At 42.1% G+C, this 23,855-nt stretch overlaps 1 protein-coding gene across 2 annotated transcripts in view; it reads left to right on the top strand.

Annotated features, from left to right (window-relative positions):
• Csmd1 (CUB and Sushi multiple domains 1) overlaps positions 1-23,488 on the top strand; it is a 1,532,231-nt gene extending 1,508,743 nt beyond the window's left edge. The window contains exons 63-70 of one of the 2 annotated variants that reach the window (XM_021218735.2): positions 2,471-2,582; positions 4,312-4,491; positions 5,731-5,775; positions 8,693-8,854; positions 11,548-11,660; positions 12,463-12,550; positions 15,369-15,501; positions 20,147-23,488. In XM_021218735.2, coding sequence (XP_021074394.1) covers positions 2,471-2,582; positions 4,312-4,491; positions 5,731-5,775; positions 8,693-8,854; positions 11,548-11,660; positions 12,463-12,550; positions 15,369-15,501; positions 20,147-20,306 — 993 coding nt within the window. In that variant the 3' untranslated portion in view covers positions 20,307-23,488. The remainder of the gene's footprint in view (positions 1-2,470; positions 2,583-4,311; positions 4,492-5,730; positions 5,776-8,692; positions 8,855-11,547; positions 11,661-12,462; positions 12,551-15,368; positions 15,502-20,146) is intronic. The other variant, XM_029532138.1, reaches the window with a different exon arrangement.
• The last annotated feature ends 367 nt before the right edge of the window (positions 23,489-23,855 follow it).

The raw sequence follows: 23,855 nt of genomic DNA, 5'->3' as shown, positions 1-23,855 counted from the left end.
CATGATATCCAGTCTGTGTGTGATTGTGTAAAGTACCTTGATCATGATATCCAGTCTGTATGTGATTGTGTAAAGTACCTTGATGGTTGGCACAGCCTTTCACTTTGGAATGTCCTTCTGCCTTATTTATCATATGCCTTATTAGCGCGGTTAGTGGGGAAATGATTCAAACGGAAGATGATGAATTTGCTATGGCAAGCATCAGCAGCCATCCAAAGTGTGCTTCCCTCAAGTGACATCTGGCCTCTGTGACATCACTCTGACACCCCATGTTAGATGAGCTTGGTGCTTTCAAGTTAATGACATCACCAATTTAGAATGAAAGTCTTTTCCCCCTGGCCACCTCATCCCCTCTCTCAGGAACACTGGAGTGTGTTCATTTTTGCCAGTTGTGTCCAGCTTTCCTCCCTGTTATTGTCCTTTCTCGTTGGTGTCCCCCAGAATCATTCTTACAGTAGATGGGATGATTTCAGCACATTTTGTATTATGACCCGGGTATGGCCTCAGGCTTCAGATTAATGCCTTCTGGTGGAGAATGTTCAGTTCCAGATCACTGGTACTTTGGGCTATAAATGGATATTATTCTCAGTGACTCGCCTTGGAGATGAAAGCCTGATTACTGTGGGTCACCACAGATTTCAGCATTTCTTAGCCTACCTGGGCACAACCTACAGTCACAGAGAAGGTAGAAGTTACCACATCCCTTGGACACAAGAAGCCAATAAAGATGGAGAAATAATTTTAAAGACAAACAGTAATGAACAGCTTCCAACAACATGCCTCAGTAGCTTTTAAAAGATACAGACATGGCTTTTTATAGCTAAGGGTACACCTGGGAGAATCTGCCTCCCCCTAGGTGCTCCTTTGTCATTCATTAGGGGATGTTTGTGTTTCTTGAGCTGTGTGCTGAAATACCACCTCCAGGAAGGACCCCTTTAAGTTCTGGGATATTCCATTTGCACTAAGCAAATTGCCTAAGTGGAGATAGTAGCTATAATTGTCTAGTCAGCCCTTTCTGATACAGTCTCAGTCCTGTCATGTCCCATGGATCTGACAGGCTGAAGCTTCTGTCCTGAACACGATGCTGATTTCTTCTACCAAAAAATGACAGCCCTCGCTTTTTCTTCCTACTGGTGAATCCCATCGGTGTGTCACCAGGAAGTTTGAGAGGTCATATCTGGTAGAAACCCTTCCTCTTAAGAAGGGGGCAGGGTGTTATTTCTCTCTAATTGGTACCAGTTCTTGAAAAGAACTTCAGGTACATTCATTTGTCTTGGATTATGTATTCTCACTTCCACTTTATTATGTGCTCAGAGCCCACCCCCAACTCTATCTCTCATTCAGCATTCAAGCTGAGTGTTCATGGTTTTAATTATAGTTTTTTTCCAGAATCCTCCAGTAGGGGCAGGGATAAGGAATGGTGTTGGCTAATATTCAGAAGAAGACAAAGAACAATTTAAAAAAATCTCAGCGCTTCAGGAAGATGGATATTTAAATCCTTGGACTCTTGCTTGGCACAGAAGGGATGCTGTGCATGCAGCAGGCCCCAGCAGAATTGCTCCACAGCAAAAAGCATTCTCCTGGCAGCTGTTTCTCTATCATGTCTATGTTTATGTTCCAAGTATGGGAATTGTGCATCTTAGGTATATACAGAGCATGGCCATACATCATTGTCTAAGAGAAATATGGATTTCTAGACATCTTCCCTGCTTAGGTTAGAAACCAGACAAGGAATAAGGAGGGAGCTATAGCTCTGAGTGGCCAGTGACTTTGGCTCAGGGCAAGGCCCCAGGACAACACAGCTCCGGTGTGGAAGGACAGTAAGACAGAAACAGAGACCTAAGACAGAAGCAAAGTCTCCAGATGAAGAGGAAGACAGATGGGAAAGATGCTCAGGTAACTGACATGGTTCACAGATCTTGACACTCTGAGTTTTGATGGATCCCAGGAACATACAGTAGGGAGGGAGCCTCCAGAGTCTTCACAAAAGCAGGTCCCTGTGGTGCTGTCTGCGGTTTCAAAGAAGACGAACAGAGGAAGGGAAAACAAACTAACAGGCATAAATGAAAGAGGGAGACTTCTGAAATTATGGAAATAAAGTCCACATGTGTTTGCATTTGTCATTTGAGATGGGGTTGCAATCTATAGCCCAAGCTGACCTGGAACTCAATAGGCACAATCCTCCTGTCTTGGCGTCCTGAGTTACAAGCATTTGTCAGCATGATAAAACATATTCTCTCCATCACCCCCCCCCAAAAAAAAATCAGCTCTATCAAATGTTATATCCTATTCCTGCTCCCTCTTCTTTGGTCCCTAGAACATAGCATGAGTGTGATGTTCTGCCAGGCATCCAGAAGCGGTGCACTGATCGCTGATCCCCATGGGGGCTCAGTTACAAAGGTCACTGTCACACCTCCCTGGGTACTGGAGTGCTGTCTTTCTTTTGCAACCCTGTTCCTTTTCTCCTCAGGTTGGAAGCACTGTGTTCTTCAGATGTAGAAAAGGTTACCATATCCAAGGCTCCACAACACGGACCTGCCTTGCCAACCTCACGTGGAGTGGGGTCCAGACAGAGTGCATACGTAAGTCTTCCTTCACAGACTCAGTTCCAAGTGTCTGCAAAGAGCTCACCTCCCAAGGAAGCTGTGCAGAGAAGTGGGGTTGTTTATTCTTCACTCTCTTAACTCCAAATTGGTACATCTCCCAAAATGCTCCGAAAATGAGTCCAAAGAACCATGCTGAGGCCTTGATGATAATGATGATCTTCAAGACCGTGATCTGATCTATTAGAAACTGCTAGGGAATACAGGGCAGGAGGCAGCAGATGACAGGAAACTAGGTTCCCAGGGGATGTGAGGCAAATGCCAGAAGCCCAAGACAAGAAATAATGTCAACCTCAGTGCCATTGGGCAGAAGATCCCTGAGCACGTGGCCATCCTTGATGAGCACGTGGCCATCCTTGATGAGCATGTGGCCATCCTTCCCTGTGTTTACAGTCCATTTACTGAATCAAGGAATGAGCAGGAGACGGTGTGTGAACTCAGCGTGGTGGTGTAGCCATAGACATTGAACCGTGAGGGATGGAGTAAATTTTACTTTGTGATTCAATCATAAGAAAGGGCTGTAAGGAAGCTGAACTAAATGATTCATGTCATGGACCGCATACATTAGGCAAGCCCGTGCCTTGCTGTGGCGAGCATAAAAGCATTGGCTGAATGCCGTGCAAAGCTGTTGTAATGGCAAGTAAGGTGGGATTTGTTGTGTTTTTCTTTTTTGTCAGAATAATCATGTGTGCATTTATTTCAAAGCTGACATAGCTACCTCACTACTTAGTCATGTGGAGAAGTTATGTACATATGCGCGCATAGTCATATACCCTCACACTAGGGTATGCATATGTGTGGTATGATCCTTGCTATAGTGAAGGAATAAAGGTTGGAAATTTGCTACAATATGAACCCTGGACAATGCTTAAAACAACTAAATTCACAACGCTAAACCTGCGAGCTTGTTTAATGAACATTTTCCAAGTCCCTAACTGAAGACATGTATGGGTCTTATAAAAGATTATTTGTGTTTGTTCCCAAGTTATATTTTTAAAAGAAATAAGAGCTTACAATTTTATAAATGAACTTCTAAAGCATGTCAAATTTTAACATTCATTTAGTTGTACGATAAATATACGTGTTGTTACCTGACAAGCATATATCTGAATATGCCCTGGTCCACATAGGTTAGCTCATTTGTGTGATTAGTTACTAAGGATATTTAAAAATTTATTTTCCTTTTATGTGTGTATGATATTTGTGCATTGGTCAATGTGAGTGTTGCTACATGTGTGTGGGTATGCACAGACTAGAAGAAGGTGCCAGATCCCTAGAACTGGGTTACTAGGAAGCTGTAAGCCACCTGGTGTGAATGCTGGGAGCAACTTAAGTATTCTAGGAAAATGGCAACTGCTCCAAAACACCTAGCCATCATTCTAGCCCCTCACAAAATAATAGTATATTACTTCTCTTGTATTATGCCTTACTATCCAGTTTTTTTAAATCAAAGCTAGAATCTGTCCTCTAAATTAATGTGCATAATTATATACATATATGTATATGCATATATACAGATATATATATGTTACATATGTGTATGTATATATACATATATGTATGTATATGTATATATTTCCCACAACCCTAACTTCATAACCTTTTGTAGATGTTTCCTCTGTTAGTTCCTATGGACATATGTAATGCAGTCATTTGACAACAAAGAAAGAGCCCCATTGTTTTTTTAACGGACTAAATGCCTTTTCAGCCCACGCCTGCCGGCAGCCAGAGACCCCAGCGCATGCAGATGTGAGAGCCATCGATCTTCCAGCTTTTGGCTACACTTTAGTCTATACCTGCCATCCCGGATTTTTCCTCGCTGGTGGATCTGAACACAGGACTTGTAAAGCAGATATGAAGTGGACAGGAAAGTCACCTGTTTGTAAAAGTAAGTCCCTGGTCCAGGTGTGAAGTGCACTTCTAAAGAGCAAGGAAGAACTGCCCCTGTGGCCAGGCTAGTGTACAGGTCAGGAGGCCCTCAGGAGATGTTGCAATGGAGCAATGGTGACCCGCTCTCGGTGTTTCACAGGGTCTGGGCTCTGTGTGCTTGGTTGTGTACACAGTGAGTGTCTAAAACAAGGGCTAGGATTGAACAGATGCATAGACTTTGTTACTAACTGAGTTGTAAGCTGCAGAAGAAAGGTTTTTTGGATGAAGAAAAGCATTGAGTTAAAAAAAAAAACTAAATACGCTATGATATCATAAAACACATTTCTTTAAAATGAGATGGGTCAGTCAGTGTCCTCAACAGTCTCGGCACATGTAAAATATCCTGTATTATTTTTAAGACCACAATAAATTGGATGATGAGACTCCCATTTTTCTATTATTGATATTGGGTCTACTGTTGAAAATTGCAGATACAATTAGCATGGAAATAGTACCTTTAAACACTCACAAGTGCATGTGTTCACTGAGGAGAGTCTCAGTTGGAGCTGATGAGTAAAGCTGCCAGCATCTGATCCAATCCCTGGGCAATCAATGGGTGTAGACATGTCAGAGAACCAAGGTACCCCAACCTCAGCTTGAATTCCCTGAAGCGCATTGTTTCACAGTTCTAAGTTAGAGTCTCATTCCCAACCATTATGAGAGGAGAAGAAACATTTAGAAAATCCCTTGCAGTTCAATAGAATGCTATGGAAACTGAGGGCTTAGAAATCTAACTTTGACCAGATTCAACAATGTATGGGGAGAGGACGTTGACATTCTTCAGTTTTAACTTATAAATCCACAGGTTTGATGGGATCAGGTAATGAGGGATTGTGACATTTTCCTAGCTTGGGGTATTTCCTGCTGGTGGAGGCGAGGTCCACTCAGAAGCTCTCAGGAAGTCCCCCTTGGCCACCCTCATTTGCAAGGCTCTCTGTTGTAGCACCTTTAGTATGAACCAACATGCTAGAGGCACGAACACGGGGCTAACCACTGAGCTCAGCATTTCCACAAACACAAGGATATTGTGCTGGGTACACCTGGGTCTGAAGTGTCTATGCATACAGTACATTTTGTACATTTTTAAGAATCCAGAGAAAGGAGAGTCGCTTCAGTTTGACATTTTTTTTCAACCTGATTCCAAAAAAAATAATAAATAAATGTTTTTGCAAATGATAATTTGTCTTTTTACTTGTAGGTAAAGGAGTGAGAGAAGTTAATGAAACAGTTACTAAAACTCCAGGTTTGTATACCAGAAGAGTTCTAGCTTTCAATCAAGCTCATTTGTTCTCAATCCTGCACAGTTAAATGATTTTTAGAATTTAAATTTCTGAATCCGTTGGTCCACACCTACACACCTCTCGATCCATCACCCTAATAGCTTATTAGCAGACCGTCACCACGGAAACGGAAGCCTTCGGTGTGATCCCAGGGCTTCTATCACATTAGAAGACACATTGGGCATTTTGATCCCACATGTGGTATGATGGAGAGCCTTATAAATAGGGTTGCAATTCCCCTCCTTGAGGGAGTTAGCACACAGAAAGCATTTGACAGCTTGAAGGTTGTTATTTGAGCAGTTCAAATGTGGTGCCCTATTTTTTCCAGTATCTCCATAATTCAGGTACCCTCTGTCTTCCAGAATGAAAGTTATAGCCTGCCATCCTATATGGCCCCTTGCTAAATGAATCATGTGTAGAATCCAGTGGATACCATGCTGTTTCCAGGGCAACGTATCACAGTTGGAAACCATCTGCATACAAGATCTGTATTAGAAATTTAGATGTGCTTTGAATGAACAAAATATATCCCCACGTTTTGTTTTAAGTCGTGTTTGATTTTGCTGCTAACCAGAACTAGTAAAACTTTGTAAATATACAAAATGACTTGACTAGTGTTTTGCTTACTCAGATTTAGCCCTAGTTTCTTGGATCAAAAACTTGATTTCAGAATCTACCTGGAAGGCTGTGTGCAAGACTGAGAGTTCAAAAATGCTACCTCCTCCTTTACATCTCAGTTGAGGAAAATACCTACCACTGCGAATAGGGGACTCTCCCTGCTCTACACGGGAGAAATAAAAAGATCCTTTGATCTCTTGAGTTATCTGAAGTATAACTTATATATCAATGACAAAGCCAACACTCAGCAAGGCAACATTTACCTCTGGAAAACTAAACATAATATGCTTTTGTCATTGTAGACTTTCACCCTGAGTTCTATTTGCCAACTTCATGTGATAGATGTTGAAATAGCTACAAGCACCTTTATGGGCATAGTCATTAACACCAATGGGCCTTTTACCCTTCTCTCTATAGGGAAATGCTAATTAAACCAGGTTCTGACCAGGGTATAATAATATTACAGCTTAGCAACCTAATCCTTGACTTATTCTTGAACATGGCCAGCAGTGAGAGAGTGGGATGAGAAGGAGCTCAGATGAAGGCATCTCCTTCAGGATTAATGGTCATAGTTCAACTCAGAAATTGAGATATCATCCAAGCCCTAGGTTCTTCTTAATTCTACACAGCCAGGTTGTCCTGTCAAAGTAATGAATCCACAGTGGTGGCTTGGGGCAATAGTTCGACCATATACAACATGAAGATTCTAAGGGATAACTGGTTACTGTAGAGACAATTTAAGTAATATAAAGTAAGATACTTTGTGGGGTTTGGTTTAAGTGATGGATTTTGTTAAGGCCATTTATAAATAGAAATGTTTAATATTGGTTATTGACTAGTATCTTAAATACTTGTACTGATACACATCAGATTTTTACTAATTTAACTTTATGCCATTCTTTTCTTTGTCAGTAAGTTGGGTGTACCCAAGCCACAGGCAGCTATCAGATTGGATTGTTCCATGACGATTAATTTGCTAGTCTGGTTTCCGTAGGCTTGGCTAGTCTAGTGAGATAGGAAGATGTTCAGTGAGAGCAAAAGGGGAAGCATGGACATAGGCATTGTGTGCCTGTGACAACACTATCATCCATGACATAGGTGTCAGTGTGCCCGTGTGCCTATGACATCACTATCATTCATCAATAGGCATCTGTGTGTCTACAACATCACCAACACCCATCACTTAGGTGTCTGAGTGCCTGTGACGTCACCGCCGTCTGTCACATAGGCGTGTGTGTGCCTGTGATGACATCATCGTTTGTTACATCATTAGATTTGCTAAAGGTGGTATGTCCACAGAGAAATAAATATTTCTCCCCAACAACTCTAATATCGTGGAGACCCATGCTTCCTACAGTTGACTTTGTCTAATTAAATTATAGAGACACATTGTGAGGTCGAAAGCACCAAGAGACTTGATGCTAACATGGTTGGAAATTTACAAGGTGTTATACTCCTCAGTTTTATATTAATATCATCAGGAGGGCAGGAATTTATAAATGAATGTTACCAGGGACGTGTAAAAATCAAATTTAATATGTGTAATAAACTTTGAAACCTAAGAAAATATCCCAATTACCTTTATGCATATTCCTGTAGTAGAGGAATTTTATATTAAAAAAGACTCCCTGACTCGCTGTCCCTTTTGTGTCTGTATTTAAGCAATATATACAAAGGTCCCAGCTGAGATTGTCACGCTGCCTTTCAAATGAACAGTAGATTATTTTTTCCCATAGAAATTAGCTTGGAGTAGAAGCTACGGCTGTATGCCCCTTCTCAAGGCAGGAGCCATCAAATACTGGAAAGTGTCAATTTGTCAGGAGTGGGGCTCCTAGTGTCATTTCCCCCAGATTTTCCATGGCTGTCAGAGTAACTCTGCAGGAAAGTGATTTAGCAGAAGTAGTCAGGAGTCAGGTGAGAACATCTCTTACTGGCTAATACTAATGCACCACTGGGAGAACCAGTTCACTGAACTAACTGTCTGTGTCTGGCATGCCCATCAAACCCAGCACACCCAGGCTTCTTAATAACTTCCCAAGGAGCAGTGTGAGCCTCCCCGCCTGCCACAGCCCTGGTTTCACTGTTCGTCTGGTGTACTGTGCACACTCAGAGTACAGTGCTCAAGGTCACCCTAGGCTTTTCACAGTCTTTAGTTGTGCTTCCTCCTTGGGCAGACTTGGGTCTTCTTGCATTTAAAAATATTGTCTAGATTGCATGTCCGTGCCTGTCATGATGCTGATCTTTCCCTATTTCCACCAACAGTTCCTTCTGATGTATTTTTCATCAACTCGGTGTGGAAAGGATATTATGAATATTTAGGAAAGAGACAGCCTGCGACTCTCACTGTGGACTGGTTCAATGCAACCAGCAGCAAGGTCAATGCGACCTTCACTGCTGCCTCACAGGTGCAGCTGGAGCTGACAGGTAGGTGAGAGGACCTCATAGCACATTTTCTAATTAAGGTGATATGGGATTTACCTACATTAAACATTATTGGAATTCTCAGGGTCCATGGTCTCTTCCTGTTAGTTTTTCTTCCTAAGGATTATTGAGCTAATAGAGAACTGGGACACCCCCCCCCCTATTTTTTCTTCCCTCAAAATTACGTGTATGACATATTAGATTAACAATCCCCCATTTATATCTAGAATTCATGGCTCTGGATTAAGTTTTTGGGGTGTCTTGTTTCTTAACTGACATGTCCCTTATGAGTTGTATCCCCCAAAGGTTAATAGAAGGCCTGAATGGCACAGCAGACTCTAGTTTAAGTGTCAGACCTACTTCAAACACCTGCAGACAGTAGTATCATTTTTTAATTTTTACACGGGTACTGGGGTATAAGAACTTTATCATATACCCTTTCAAGATAAAAGGAGAGAGCAAGAAAGGTAAATAAAGAGAGACTCGGTCACACAGTCAGTCAAGTGTGTGACTTTCACAAGTGACCTGGTGAGCAATAGGCTACCCAGTAAGGAAAGCACCATCATATGTACATCTGGTGATGGTTTTGTGTGGGGGAGGATCTAGTATGTTGCCATGGATAACCCAGAAATCATAACATAGACCAGGCTAGCCTCAAACTTGCAGGGAACTTCTTACTCCGTGCTGGAACTATGGATATGAGCCACCATGCCTACATTTCAGAATAATGTTTGCTACCCACTTCTTATAAAGAAATATTTTGTCTCTGGTCAGCTTCCTAAAGCTTAAATTTGTTTTGAATGATTTCAATGCAATGAGTAGAAATGTCCAACCAATCTTAGTGAGCAAATTATTTATATTGACTTCTAAAAATACATCATTAATAAAAGAAACTAATGAGTTTGGAATCTGTTTGTTTGTTTTGTTTTTTTCCTGAGACAGGGTCCCTCTCTATCCCTGACTCTGTAGACCAGGCCCCTGGCTCCCTTCTGCTGTGAGTCCATTGCTACACGCAGCCCATACGGAACTTTTAAATACTTAAATTCCTCAGTCTTACTCCTCATAGAATTGGAAATTTGATATATTTTTACTTCAATGAAGTTTTCCAGTATGGGTAAAGTTTTAACTGCCCAGCATAAGGACATGATTTCAGTTCCCTAGCACTCATGAAAAAAGGTCTCTGCGTGGTGGCATATGTCTTAACCCCAGCACCAGAAGACACGAGAAGGAGGATACAGGGTCTTTCCAGATAGCAGTCACACTAGGTAAATTGGTGGGTTCTAGGTTCAATGAGAGACTCTGTCTCAGCATTAAGTTGAAGGATACAACATCTTCTAGCCTACATTTATATATGGACATGTGAGCTATTCTGCACACACACACACACACACACAGAGAGAGAGAGAAAGAGAGAGAGAGAGAGAGAGAGAGAGAGAGAGAGAGAGAGAAAGGGGGCAGGGGAGGAGGACGAGGAGGACGAGGAGGACGAGGAGCAGAGGGATAGGGGAGAGAGAGAGAGAAGCATAGAAGGGAGAATATAACCCAATGGCATATAAACCCTTTATCTCCACAGACTAGTGTTGGGAATTCAATGGTCTGGACCTGGGGGGGTGTTTAAATCCAGGGACACCCAGGCTTCCCACTGTGGGGCATCTAAAGGGGAATGGCCAGAGGCAGGCAGGAAACAATATCCATGGAGAACTTGCTGGATATATGACATTTTCCATTCTTGTTGCTTTTTTTAACCATAAGAAATGTCATGAAGATAGATTTATTATCTCGCTCTGCAGCTTATAGAACTTGGGTCCAAGTTCAAAGTTCTTGCATGAAAAAAAAAAAATCACAGCATTGCATATGGTAGGAAAGGCACTGCCCAGGTCTTAGCTTAGGTAGTCTCTTGTCTACTGGCAGAGGGTCCCTCTTGCTTGAGTGTCTGCAAATGGACCTCACTCCCAGGATGCTAAGATTTGCTTCTCTGGTGAACTGAGAGTGAATTCATCCATTTACTGTGCCACTTTATGAATCATGCCTCCTAGACCTGTATCGTCTCTGCCTGTGGGATGTGACAGATTCAGCACTGTTTGGTTAGTGACTGGGGCTTGTATATTCCTCCTTTGGTGAGGCTCTAATGGAGAGTACAAGGTATTTTCAGTAGCATGACTCTGGGCAGCGCCACAGCTATCTCTGTGCAGGTATAGCTCACAGGTACAGATGCTCGGTACCCTCTGCCTGTCTCTGTGTACAACCCTCAACATCCTCCCACCATGATGCTTTCCTATGAACAGGACAAGCCATTTCTAGAAGAAGCTGAGTGTTGAATTAGGGTTTGGGCCTGTTTTCTCTACACGCCACACTGTCTTCAGAAGCAAATACAGTGTGGAAGAAAATGATGGTTCTTTGCATCTGCAGGTTTGAGTTCATATATGTTTTTATTGGGTAGTGGTGTTGAGTCTGGTGGAATGGGTTATATCTGCTTGAGAAGGAGTCTTTTTTGAGAAAGAGTAGGAAATGCTTCCCTTAACCCCATAGTGGTAAAGATACTAAGGCTCAATCTTCAAAGTAAAGCTTGTATTGAAATGTTCTGTTGCCTGGGTCATGATACCTAAGTATGCCTGCTCCTTATTAGATGGATTAATAGCCAATTCATTGACTCTGACTTCCTCAGTATAGGACTGACAACTATAACACTTTTTCAGGGGTCTACAAGAAGGAAGAGGCCCACCTGCTTCTGAAAGCCTTCCATATCAAAGGCCCAGCAGATATTTTTGTAAGCAAGTTTGAAAATGACAACTGGGGACTCGATGGTTATGTAAGTACTTTCGTGAAGATTTTCAAACGGTCCTCCCACTTTAAGATCTGGGCAGAGGAATTCATGATCCACTGAAAATTATGGGTAGGGGAAACACTGTCCATCCCTTGGGATCTCAGAAGGTACCCCTGAAGCATGGTCACTGTACCACATCATTTGATAGAGACAACTACCAAATCTCTGAGATAAGAAATAAGTTGGCCCAGAGTTAAGGGATTCTTGCTGCTGAAGACAAATAGGTCCTTCAGTCTAGGTTAGGCTCTACTAATCCACAACCCTCACTGTCAGACTGTGAATATTCAGAGACCACGTAGAAAATGCTCTGAAGGCTCCGGATTCCATGTCAATGAACAGAGGAAGCCGGCTCTTTCCATTCGGTGCCTTTCTCTGTGAGTTAGCCATCTGTTGTGGCCCACATCGCTGACTAGGTTTCACAGCCCCACGTGATGTTCTCTGGGATGGAGCTCATCAAAGTGAATCCACAGAGGACGATGGTCGCCATTTACGAAGGTCATTGCCATGTGACCCTGGAGAATGGATGACCATTTAGGGATCCAGCTGGCATCTTGACGCCGCCTATGTTGCTTAACCTTTAACTCTGTACTGATTTTCAGTTTACTTATGTCACGAGAAGGAGATGAGAAAAATTCCAACTTGGGCATCACCATCAATATCTAAATCTGAGTGTTAACAGTTATCTTTGGGTAACTGAGTTATCTCTCCTCTTCCTCCCCCTCCTCCTCCTCCTCCCCCTCCTCCCCCTCCACCTCCTTCTGCCTTGCCCCCTTTCCCTGCATACCAGGTGTCCTCAGGACTTGAGAGGGGAGGATTCTCCTTTCAGGGTGATATACATGGAAAAGATTTTGGGAAGTTCAAGCTGGAAAGACAAGGTAAACTTACCTATTTTTTTTGTTTTTATTTGTTGTTTACTTGTGTAAGGCAACTGGGTTTATAATAATCATGCTGAAAAGAAACCATAAAGAGATGAAAAAAACTGTGAATAGAGATATCAGCAGGGGGTTTAAAGTCGTACTTTTATTAATTCTTTGAGAATTTCATACAGTGTATAACATTCACCCCTTCTCTGCCAACCCCTCCCTGATCCACCCCTACCTACCCAATTTTAGAATGACTCACTGGGTTAGATTAGAAACACTGCTGGCGTTATGTGCTCTGAGTTCTGCTCCCACGGAGGCCACTATCCGTGTCTACCAACAAGATGGTAGAGACATTTGTGAAATGAGATGAGCACCCTATGTTCTTCCTGAAGAGCATAGATGGATTTACGTCGCTTGCATGCTGTCAACATGGCATTGACTTTTGTGGCGAAGAGTGCTGCCATGCAGATTTTGATCCTGAGACTCATACAGAGGAAGCCGGTATGGGAGAGGGCACTGAGGTGGCTGGCACTGATGGCACATCCATAAGACTGCTCCCCAGATACTCATGAATAATGAAGAAAGAGGTCACCTACCTATAGGCTACTGCCAAAAATAATCAGTACGGGCAAGCCATTATAAAATATTCTCTTCCCACCATCCTGAATTAGGTCTCCTCATCAAATCAGTTTCAGCAGTGTCTGAGGGCTGAGACGATCTTTCAAATAGGGTTATATTATTCAGGGATGGCGGGAATAGAATAAATACATTAGACTAAGACTAGCCATGGCTATAGTCTAGGTACAAACACGAAGGGCACAAATCCAAGCCATATAACAAAAGGCAGCTGATATATATACTGTATTCTGACCACACCAGGGTATGGTAGTCATCGAATCCAGATTGTGCTAGACTAGTTAAAAAAAAAAGAGTTCAGGTTACTGCATAAACATAAATCTGATTCCCTGAATCATGAATCAGTCAAGTTCTAAATCCACACAGTGGAGGACATGGTGACATGGATTGCATTCCTATAGATGAACACTGTTCTCATGTCACTGCATATATAGTACATTATAAAAAAACCTCAAAGAAATTGAGCCCTCCTCTGCCCTCCCTGCTTTTGGTTTACCACCCTCTGTGCTGTTTCAGAGACCATAGCGATGTCATAGGTTTACCCAAGAGCTATCATTGAATAGAGCACATCGTCTCCACATTACCCCCACGCTTTGTAACAGAACAAAATAATCGATTGTGTTAACAAGAAATCTTTATTCTCCTGAGATGATAACCATACTGTCAGAAAGAGCAAAAAGAAAAAAAATTTACTTTAGAAAATAATTTGGATCCCAAGTGAGTCTCCCTTTCAGCTAATTAGAAATGCCAATGTTTTAATGATGCCCCGGTGGCCATAATTCATTCAGGAATGTTGGATGAAACACTTTTTTATATATAGATGAAAATAACAATCTCCTAAATGTCTCAAGTCAATAGATAAACCAGATAAAAGTAATTATGGTTGAAGGGATACTGAAGTCAAGTTAATCCGAAAGATAACATTAATGTGTAAACATCTACAAGAAACTTAGCATGAATTGGTTTTGACCGGAAAAAAATGTGATCCTCCAATACATACAAAAGGAGAAGAAATCCATAAACATGATAAATTTGAGCATTTGTTTGTATCTGGAATACATAAAAGACCCCAGTGCTCCATATCACAGAAGCCAATGACCAAGCCAACATTACACAAAAGGGGTTGAGTACAAGTTTCCCAGATTATATACAAACAGACAACAAGGACACAAACAATGTTGGATATTGTGTTAGTTTCTTTTCCTGTTACTGGGATAAAATGTTCTGACAGAGGCAGCTTAAGGGAGAAAGGCTTTCTGGCTCATAGTTCAAGTCACAGTTCATCATGGCTGGGTAAAGCAGGAGTGTGAGAAAACTGGTCACATCTCATTCAGAATCAGAACAGAGAGTAGTGAATGCATGCGCAGCTCCCCTTTTCTACCAACACAGTCCTATATCTGAGCCATGGAATGGTACCACCCATGGGGAGTGGCTCTTCCTCCCTCAATATCATAGTCAGGATAATTCCCCAGAGGTTTATCTGACAGGTCATTGTAGATGTCATCAAGGTGATAATTGAGATAAAGCATCCCAGACAAGATCAGTCATTGGGGAAATGTAAACCAAAGCTGTACCTAGACACAACTTTGTAGGTACTATTATAGCTAGGATAGAAAATTAAAAGTTTTACCAAAGAGGCAGAGATATTGGCATTCAGATTCTGCTAGTAGGGATGCTCAGGAATACAACTTCTGTGAAAGCAACGTGCAGCTCATCCAAATTAGACATAGAGTGACAGAGACAGGGAATTGTGCTCCTGCTTGTCCCCAAGAAAACTGGAAGCATGTTCTTACACATGTGTCCCAGAGGCTTTAGGCATGTATTATTACTGCTCAAGAGGAAACTTCAAAAGTCCATCAACTGAGGAGTCAGAGAAATGTGGTACATACATTGATACAATGCAGTATCAGGCAACATTGGGAAAACGATAAAAATACTGATGGTTGATACACTAGAGATGACTTGTGAGCCATGAGGCTAAATGAAAACTCTAGAAGCTCCCATTTGGATACCATGCTCATGAAAGGAAAAATCCACGGAGACAAAGTTTGATGAGCGATCTTCAGGAAAGGATACTGGGTTGCCTCACCGTGGGATGGAAACTCTGATTTTTGTGTTCATCTCTAAGACAATATTATAGACACTCTTCTGCCTAAGCTGTGTACAGTAGCCTCAAATTCCTTTTGTCTTCCAGATCCTTCCAACTCTGACGCAGATTCTTCAAATCACTACCAGGGCACCAGCAGTGGCTCAGTGGCAGCTGCGATTCTCGTTCCCTTCTTCGCTCTAATTCTATCAGGGTTTGCATTTTACCTCTACAAACACAGGTACTGCAGAGCTGTGAGTCACCTTCCTGTGTCCGTGGCATGCTGCATTGGTGTGAGCAATGGCATGCTTGAACTTACATGCACACAGGTTGGCACGGAGTGTGGGTGTGCTTCCATATATATGGGTGTGCACACACCAGGCTTTCTGTTGATGATTTTTGTTTTGTTCTGTTCTCCACTGTTTGCCTTCATCTATTTTGTTAGCAGGGCACATCCCAGTAATAAGCTTTAAAGGAATGGATTTAAATAATGGTAGCCAGCCATGGGAGAGTTGGATTCTTCCAGCAGGAGAGAATGAAAAAAAAAAAAAAGGTTTCCATGCTGTGGCTCTTTCAAATCTATGAATCAAAGATATATATCTATAGAGATCTATAGAGCTATAGATATATAGATATATATAGCCTTTTTTCCTCAGCAAAATAGAAAGTTCTTAGTATGTCTGAATAGTTATCTGCTCCCCATCACTTATACATTGATATCTATTGCCTTGAAAATCCTTTTTAATGAGAAGACTTCAAAACTTAGGTGTTTTGATCAAACTCGAATAAATGGGCTCATTTCTTTGGTGTTAATAAACATGCACACACCTTACAAAAGAGAAGAAGAAGAAGAAGAAGAAGAAGAAGAAGAAGAAGAAGAAGAAGAAGAAGAAGAAGAAGAAGAAGAAGAAGAAGAAGAAGAAGAAGAATTGTAGGCAGGCTAGGGATGGACTCTATTGATGAAGTACTTGTGTAAGATGCACAAGACCCTGGGTCCTATCCCACTGCATGCCTGAAATCCCAGCAACTGGGAGGTGAAGAAAGATAGACCATGGTGTTCAGTGTCATCTCCAACTACAAAGAGAGCTTAATTCTAGCCTGGGTTACATGAGACCCTGTCTGAAATGAACACTGACTGGAGGATTCAGTTTGTATGTTTTCTCTATGTGGATAATATATATCTAGGAAAACTTGCTATATGCCAAATCATTCCAAAATTCTATTTGAGATGTTAAAGTAGTAAAGCTTTATAAAAATTGTACAATTATGACTGCAGACATGATGTTAACACTTAAGTGTATCATGTCTTTGCTTATTTAACACACAAGTTTCTATTTAGTCATTATTAGACAAATAAAACTGAAGTGAGGATATAATTTAGAAAGTATGCAATAAACTTCTTTAAATATATACTACCCTACACATAAGAAAACTAGATGTCCTAAGACTATTCCTAGTTCGTAGCTATGTTTTTTTGTTTGTTTGTTTGTTTTTGTTTGGGGTTTTATGTCTCCCCCCAAAAAATGGCTATCAGTGTTCTAAGTTTGCAAACACAACCACAGGAAATAAATTGGAGATATAAGCCACTTTCTGCACACCTTGGTTCTAGGGAACAAAGAAAGAACAAATATGGATAAATGTGCACAGAAAAGCTGGGTTGGTCATCTGTGCACAGCAGGAACAGTGCCAACCACGAAACAACCCAGACCCTCAGTACATTCATCACAGGGGGAGGGGTGGGTGTGTCTTAGTTGGAGGTTTCTATAAGGGAGCAGTCTCAGGCTGCAGCCATTCTGGAGGAGGATGCTGCTACTTTTAGCACACACTGTCAACATCATACTTGGACCAAAGGAAGGCTTTGCCATCCCTCTAAACAGTACCCTTATATGGGAGACTTTACCACCACTGTGTGGTGAGTCCTTGGGTCCTTTATATGGCTGTGCCTGTGTCAAACAGCATACATTTACAAAAAAGCTTCCTCTGTTCATCACAGGCCTATTACTGCATTGTTATCAATTACTTTGAAGAAAATGAGTACCCTAGGAAACAGGCCCTAGAGATTTAGCCTCCCTTTCTGTTGATGTTGTTGCAGCTGCCATGTATCCTGCAAAAGCACATGACAGGAAGCACTTTTAAAGAGTCAGGAATTAAAACCCTTCTTCTTATGGAGTTCCTTCTGTGTTGACCGCAACAGCAGAGATTCATAATCCCTGTAAATTCATTTAGTGTCCTCACTGCAAGGACTGGTCTTGCCTGTTAGAAAGGTTTTCTTACCTTTTGACCCTGTTGGGTGTGTTGCGAACCTCTGGTCCTCTCTCAAACCTGAGACCAGCTGGACAGTTGTCTGTGTGTCAGAGAATCAGGCCCCAGGCTTTCTTAGAGAGGCTAACACCTCTGTGGGGTAGAATCAATTGTCCTTGACAATGGCATTATTATATAAGCATCTATACTCATCCATGAGTTAAATGAGTTCTGGTTGTATCTGAAGTATGCAACAGGGTGCCATAGGTTAACTCAGAACATTACAGCATGTGTCTTTAAATCCAGGAGCTCCCTAGCAAGTCCCAGCTGTCAGGTCAGGTACACTACATGATGGGATGTGGAGAGATGCTGCCCTATGGAGACACCAGTTAGACACAAGCAATCAATCCAGTGAGTAGAGCCTTCGGTGTCACTGTGATGGATCCCCCCCCACACACACACACACACCTCAATACATACACGCTTAGAGGGCTGCATGGTGAATAGAGAAGCCATGTTTCCCTCACAGTTTTACTGGGGAAACCGGAGCCATTGTGATGAGCAGATCCAGAGAATCCTTTATCTCTCTAGACCCAGCCATATAAGAAAGATGAATACTTTTGAAAAAGAAAGGATGTGGAAAGCCAGAGTCCCAGCCCTTCACTGGGTACTTTTCTATTGAGTCCTTGGTATGAGCACTAAGTATTTTGGGTCCCCTGCTCCATATTTCAACTCCAACAGACAAAGACGTTCCTTAACGATGTGGCTGGGCATCGCTTCGCGGCTACCCCGAAGTCCCCACAGGTCGGAGTCCCTTACCCACGGCCAAACAGTAGGTAGGTCTGAGGTGATCCTGCCGAAGAAGGAGGAGGGTTGTAGGAGCCAGAAGGGTCAAGGACATCACAGAAAAACCTACAAAATCAAAACATCTGGACTCACAGGGCCTCCCTAAGACTAACCATCAGTGAGCCTGTGTGGGCCTAACCTAGGCCCTCTGTACATGTTCTTGTTGTGTAGCTTAGTGTTTTTATGGGACTCCTAACGGAAGGAGCAGGAGCTGTTTCTGACACCTTTACCTGCATTGGGGACCCTTTTCCTCCTACTGGGTTGCCTCATCCAGCCTTAATATGAGGGGAGTTGCCCAGTCTTACTGCAACTTGATATGCCATGTTGGGTTGCTATCCCTAGGAGGTCTTCCCTATTTTGAAGGGAAACTAAGGAGGCCTGGATGGGGAAAGAGATGAGAGAAAAGGCTGAGAGGAAGGTAGGGAGGGGGTCTGCAGTCAGGATATAATATGTGAGAGAATACATTTAATTAAAAATGTCAACAGAAGAAGCAGAAGCAGAAAAAGAAAAGAAAAAGAAGAGAAGGAGGAGGAGGAGGAGGAGGAGGAGGAGGAAGAGGAAGAGGCTCTCAGTCAGAGCCCATGGTCCTGATGCAACCTGCCACACTGAGATAGTTTTCTTTTGTGGTGTGTTTTAGGGTCTATGGGTGTTATAATGTATATTTTCTAAAGTTGGTATGTACAGATGTGCATCCAGGTGTGCATACATGTGTGTGTCTCTGAGCAGGCCTGGGGTCTATAATGGGGTCTCTTCTTTATTAGCTCACTTAACCCGGAGTCATTGGTGTGGTTAGGAGGACCGGGAGCCAGTGAGCCTCGGACATCTTCCTGCCTCTGTCTCCTCAGTGCTGCCATTCCAGATGTATGCCACTGCTTCTGGCTTTTTATGTGAGGATTTGAACTCAGGTCCCCATGCTTTCAAGCAAGTACCTTACTGATGAGGTCATCTGCTTATCCCCGCACTTAGATCGTTTTACCCTAAAATCTCTCTTTTAAGCATGGGTTGTGAGTAGAGGGTTTCCTTAACCCACAGAAACATAATACATTTCATTTCAATAAACCGGCTCTTTAAAATATATATTCCTTGTGCTTTATATGTTTGCCTATGTGTACAGTGCCCATGGAGGCCAGCAGAGGGCGCTGAATCTTTTGGCACTGAAGTTACAGGCAGTGGTGAGCTGCTATGTAGGGTCTGAGAACAAAAACCTGGATCCTCAGAAGCAAGTGGTCTTAACTGCCAACCCATTCCTCCAGCTAAATAAGGTGGCTTATTTTGACCCATCCGGGGATGAAAAATTACACTGTAAGCGTAACCAGCATTTGGTGAATTCTGCTAATGGAGATGAACATATTAGAAATTGAAATGGCTTTGAGGTACCCGCTGCCTCACACACACACATAGGCTGAGCACTGATTTCACCCCAATGAAGCCTGTAGTGGCTTCCCCAAGTCCTTGCTACTTACTGGTAATAGACAGCTTTCCAGACCAAATATCTCCCTGCCTGCTGCCTCTAATATCTTTATAGTTCCCCAACCTTACCTTCAATGCATAGAGAGATTCATTTTATCTTATCTTATTTTATTTTATTTTATTTGATATAGAAAATAATTTCCAACTTTACGTTCTGTTTATAATCTCAAACAGCAACTTTTAAAGAGTCAAAATATGGTAAAGTAGTTACTATGTCCTCCCCTTCCCATAACCTTACATGAATATTTTCTTCTGAGAATGCATGGAGACTGGGTGGAGGCGATGTCCTTGCGGTTAGAATTTGACTGTGTTCCCTCTTTTCTCTTCAGAACAAGACCAAAAGTTCAATATAATGGCTATGCTGGCCATGAAAACAGTAATGGACAAGCTTCATTTGAAAACCCCATGTATGATACAAACTTAAAACCCACAGAGGCCAAGGCTGTGAGGTTTGACACGACTCTGAACACAGTGTGTACAGTGGTATAGCCCTCAGTGCCCCCTAGGACCGATTCATAGCCATACCTCTGATGGACAAGCAGTAAAATCCTTTGGTGCCATATACCACCCCCCTTCTACTCTTGCCTTGCTGCAGCAGCCTTGGCCGTCGTCTGCTGGCATAATGCAATGGGAATTTCTTCTCAACCATGACCGAGTCTTCTGAGGATCAGGTTGCAAATACATCTTCATCTGGAAAGTGGATTATAAAAGCCTGGCTGCTGCCTCCACCAGACATCAAGACACCGACAATGGCGAGGGCAAGGAAGACTGCAGAGTCTTACAGACAGGTGGTCCTTAATGCCTCTGACTTTTGTGTCTCTGTGTGGCCAGGATGCCTTTGGATGTAGTCTTCTGAGCATATGGATACATCCTTCAGGTGCGGCGACAAAATGGTAGCAACTTGATATGTGTTTTGTGTTTTTCTTTTCTTTTTAACCCTATTCCCTGGACACGAATTCTTTACAAAAAGAAAAGCCTTCCTGGAGAAGACGCCTTCTGGAAAATGCACACACGTACACTCGCTTCACTCCGCCCTGCCTGAGACATGAGCTCTGTGGATCTTCAGGCTCCATTGGGCATCCGTCAACTACTAGGGATGTTTGCGGATCTCACAGTCAGAGCTGTTCCATCCCAGGATTCTTGACGCTCAACATTTTGCACTAGTGTGTTAAGAATGACTAAGTCTGATTTCTAAACAATTTCCACAGGGTTTGTATTCACTATACATTGTACATAAGCATTTTCTCATATTGTATTCTCAAGCAAAAGATGCCACCATCAGTTAAGTTGGAATGTAAAGGAAAGTATCCCCAGATACAGCACAGATTTTGAAAAGCAGATAGTACTAGTATGATGAAGAAGTTATATTATTATCACTTCCGTTGGCCACACTTATGTGTCAAATCCATTGCCCACTTCCAGTGATAGAAATGAAGCCACATATTCCCCTTGACTTCTCCCCTTCATGTGCATACAACTATTATCTACACATTACTAATCAATAACAGGGGGCTCCAGCAATGTCTGTTTTCCATGTACAGTGTGAATAGTAATTTATTTTAGGTAGCTCATGAACTCAGTTCACAGTGCAGTCTTCCCTTCTGGATTGTTTCCTTTCTCTGTTCTGTAACATCATCCTCCCAGAATGCATCGAGAGTCTTATCTCACAGCCACACCCAAGCTCAGAGGGATCAAAAGGGAAATCAAAGTTCAAATCAGAATCGGAAGGGCAGGCGCCGCTCGCACACCCTCATGATGATCTGTTTTATAGATTATTTGCCTTCTTGCAAAAAAAAAAATCATTAGAGTGATTTTTGAAACGTTAAAATTCCTTACTGATAGTCTATCTATTATGATATATTTAAGATAGGTGGTATGGCCAACAGGGATAAAATAAACAGCCTGAAGACAAGGCAGGGCCAGAGAAATGTCTGTAAGAAATTCAAAGAGAAGATCATGTTTATTTTTATTTATATTTGTTTGATAAAAGTATTTTTGGAAATATAATGCTTATTTTATTATTTGACGTTTCATGCACAGTCCATGTGGTAAAAATCCACCCCCACTCTTTGCACATCCCAGATTTGCACTGATACATGTGTCAGGATGTCATGCTGACATTCTGTTTGCTGTGGTGACTACATTCATGCCTAGCTTTAAGACAGGTGGATCTGTCTATCTACAAGATGTTTAAAAGCAGGACATCCCAGAGGACAGTGGGTGAAGGAGTATAGGCTTCCAGCTTGAGAAGTACAGCATTCTGAGCATTCCAGAAGCTCCTTTGGGCTCCATCCAGCCCTCTCTTCTTGCAAGGGCTGTCTGCTGTGTCAGGACTCCTGACTTCTGTCAACGCTCTATCCACTGGGATTCATAGTTCAGGACTCCATGTCCTAGGAAGGAGTTTTGACATGGGCTCCTTCAGCCAAGCCAACATATATCCATGGGATTCCTCTGGGTCCACAGAGGTTCTTCAATGGCTCCCTGGGAAATGCAGATGATGTCAACAAGAGTGTGCTTCTAACCACACATAGAGCCAAAACAAAGCAGAGAACATCAGACGGTCCACAGACCAGAGTGCGCAAGGGAGAACAGGGTTACTATATATATTAGATGTATATAAAAAAAACACACACACACAAACACACACATATATATACATATATATATATATATTGTACATATCTAAGTTTGAGTCACTCAGACTAGGTGCAAAATGCTGACTTTGGAGTCTAAACTAACGTTTCTGTCCCCGCATCCCTGGTCTCTTTGTTGGCCAGTTACATTAAAAAGACTTGACTCAGACAGGGCATACATACATGCAAGGAGCCACATCATTAGAACAGTGTTGTTTTCCTTTGTGTGCAAACTGACTTACAGCTACCAGACTGCATCGTGGTATTCAAAACCAACACATACAATATTGAGCAACACTCAGTTGGGAGCCTAGCTCAATCCTTCCTAGGATGTGTGTGTGTGTGTGTGTGTGTGTGTATGTGTGTGTGTGTGTGCGGTGTTTCACCAGGTCTCAGAGGCATTGAAGACCTAGCAGGACAGTCAGGAACACCTTCCTCGGTGAGGTCTCGACTCTTCCCTGAAGCGCCCAGAGCACAGGGAGGAGACATGCTATGAGTGACAGATTTTGTGCTTTGAAGCTGTTCAACTGTCGCTTGTCTTTGCCCATCTTGCCTTCAGGCTAGCTGCAATAATTTTTTTCTTCTGTAAAATATTTTGTAAACAATAACAACAACAACAAAAGCTATTATAAAAAAAAAAAGGGAGAAAAGAAAGCTGGCATTATGATCAGGAAAACCATCCATTCTCGCTGCCCCACCCTCCCGTCCCCACCACACGCTGCTGTCACAACGTAGGTGCGGAAGACCTTTTTGTACAGAGATATATTTTTTATGAAGAATTTGTAAAATTATTAAATATGCTGTAATTTTTTGATTAATGTAGGTAAATTGTTAAAAAATAAATGTTTTTACAATACAAAACTGTAATTTTCCCGATAATGTAACATTACCCTCTCTAGCTGATTTTCAGTTCCAATCCTATTCGACATGTATTAATATTAAGGCGGCCTGTTAAAATGAACAGTATCTTTTTGTCAAAAAAAAATTATAAAGAGAGTGTAACATAACCTGTGTAATGCCACCTATCTTTAAAGCAAATCAGAGTTCTAATTAAATATTTAATTTTAGATTTCTATTTTTGTGTGAATTTATTTTAGCTTTAACATATACAAGGAAGTCTCTGGCAGGGGAAGGACCAAACAGAAGTGTTGTTAATAATCCTTTATAATAGAACAAAGCTCAATCTTTTCCCAAGCCAGTGGCATCATGGGCACCATCAGTAAATAGCACAGGAGGCTGGGGAGATGGCTCAGGTGCTGATGTGCTTGCTATCCGAGCATGAGGACCTGAGCTTGAACCCCAGCATCCCCGTGAAGAAAGCAAGTGTGAGAGGGTTGAAGGAACCACAGTCTTGAGTTTTGCTTCTTCGATTGGGAAGTGTTTTGGGGGAACTTTTCCAATCCCT

This window comes from Mus pahari, chromosome 19 (assembly GCF_900095145.1).
Source record: "Mus pahari chromosome 19, PAHARI_EIJ_v1.1, whole genome shotgun sequence".
NCBI classification, from domain to species: Eukaryota; Metazoa; Chordata; class Mammalia; order Rodentia; family Muridae; genus Mus; species Mus pahari.
Note: the sequence above shows the minus strand (reverse complement) of the source record. Positions and strands in the feature narration are given on the sequence as shown.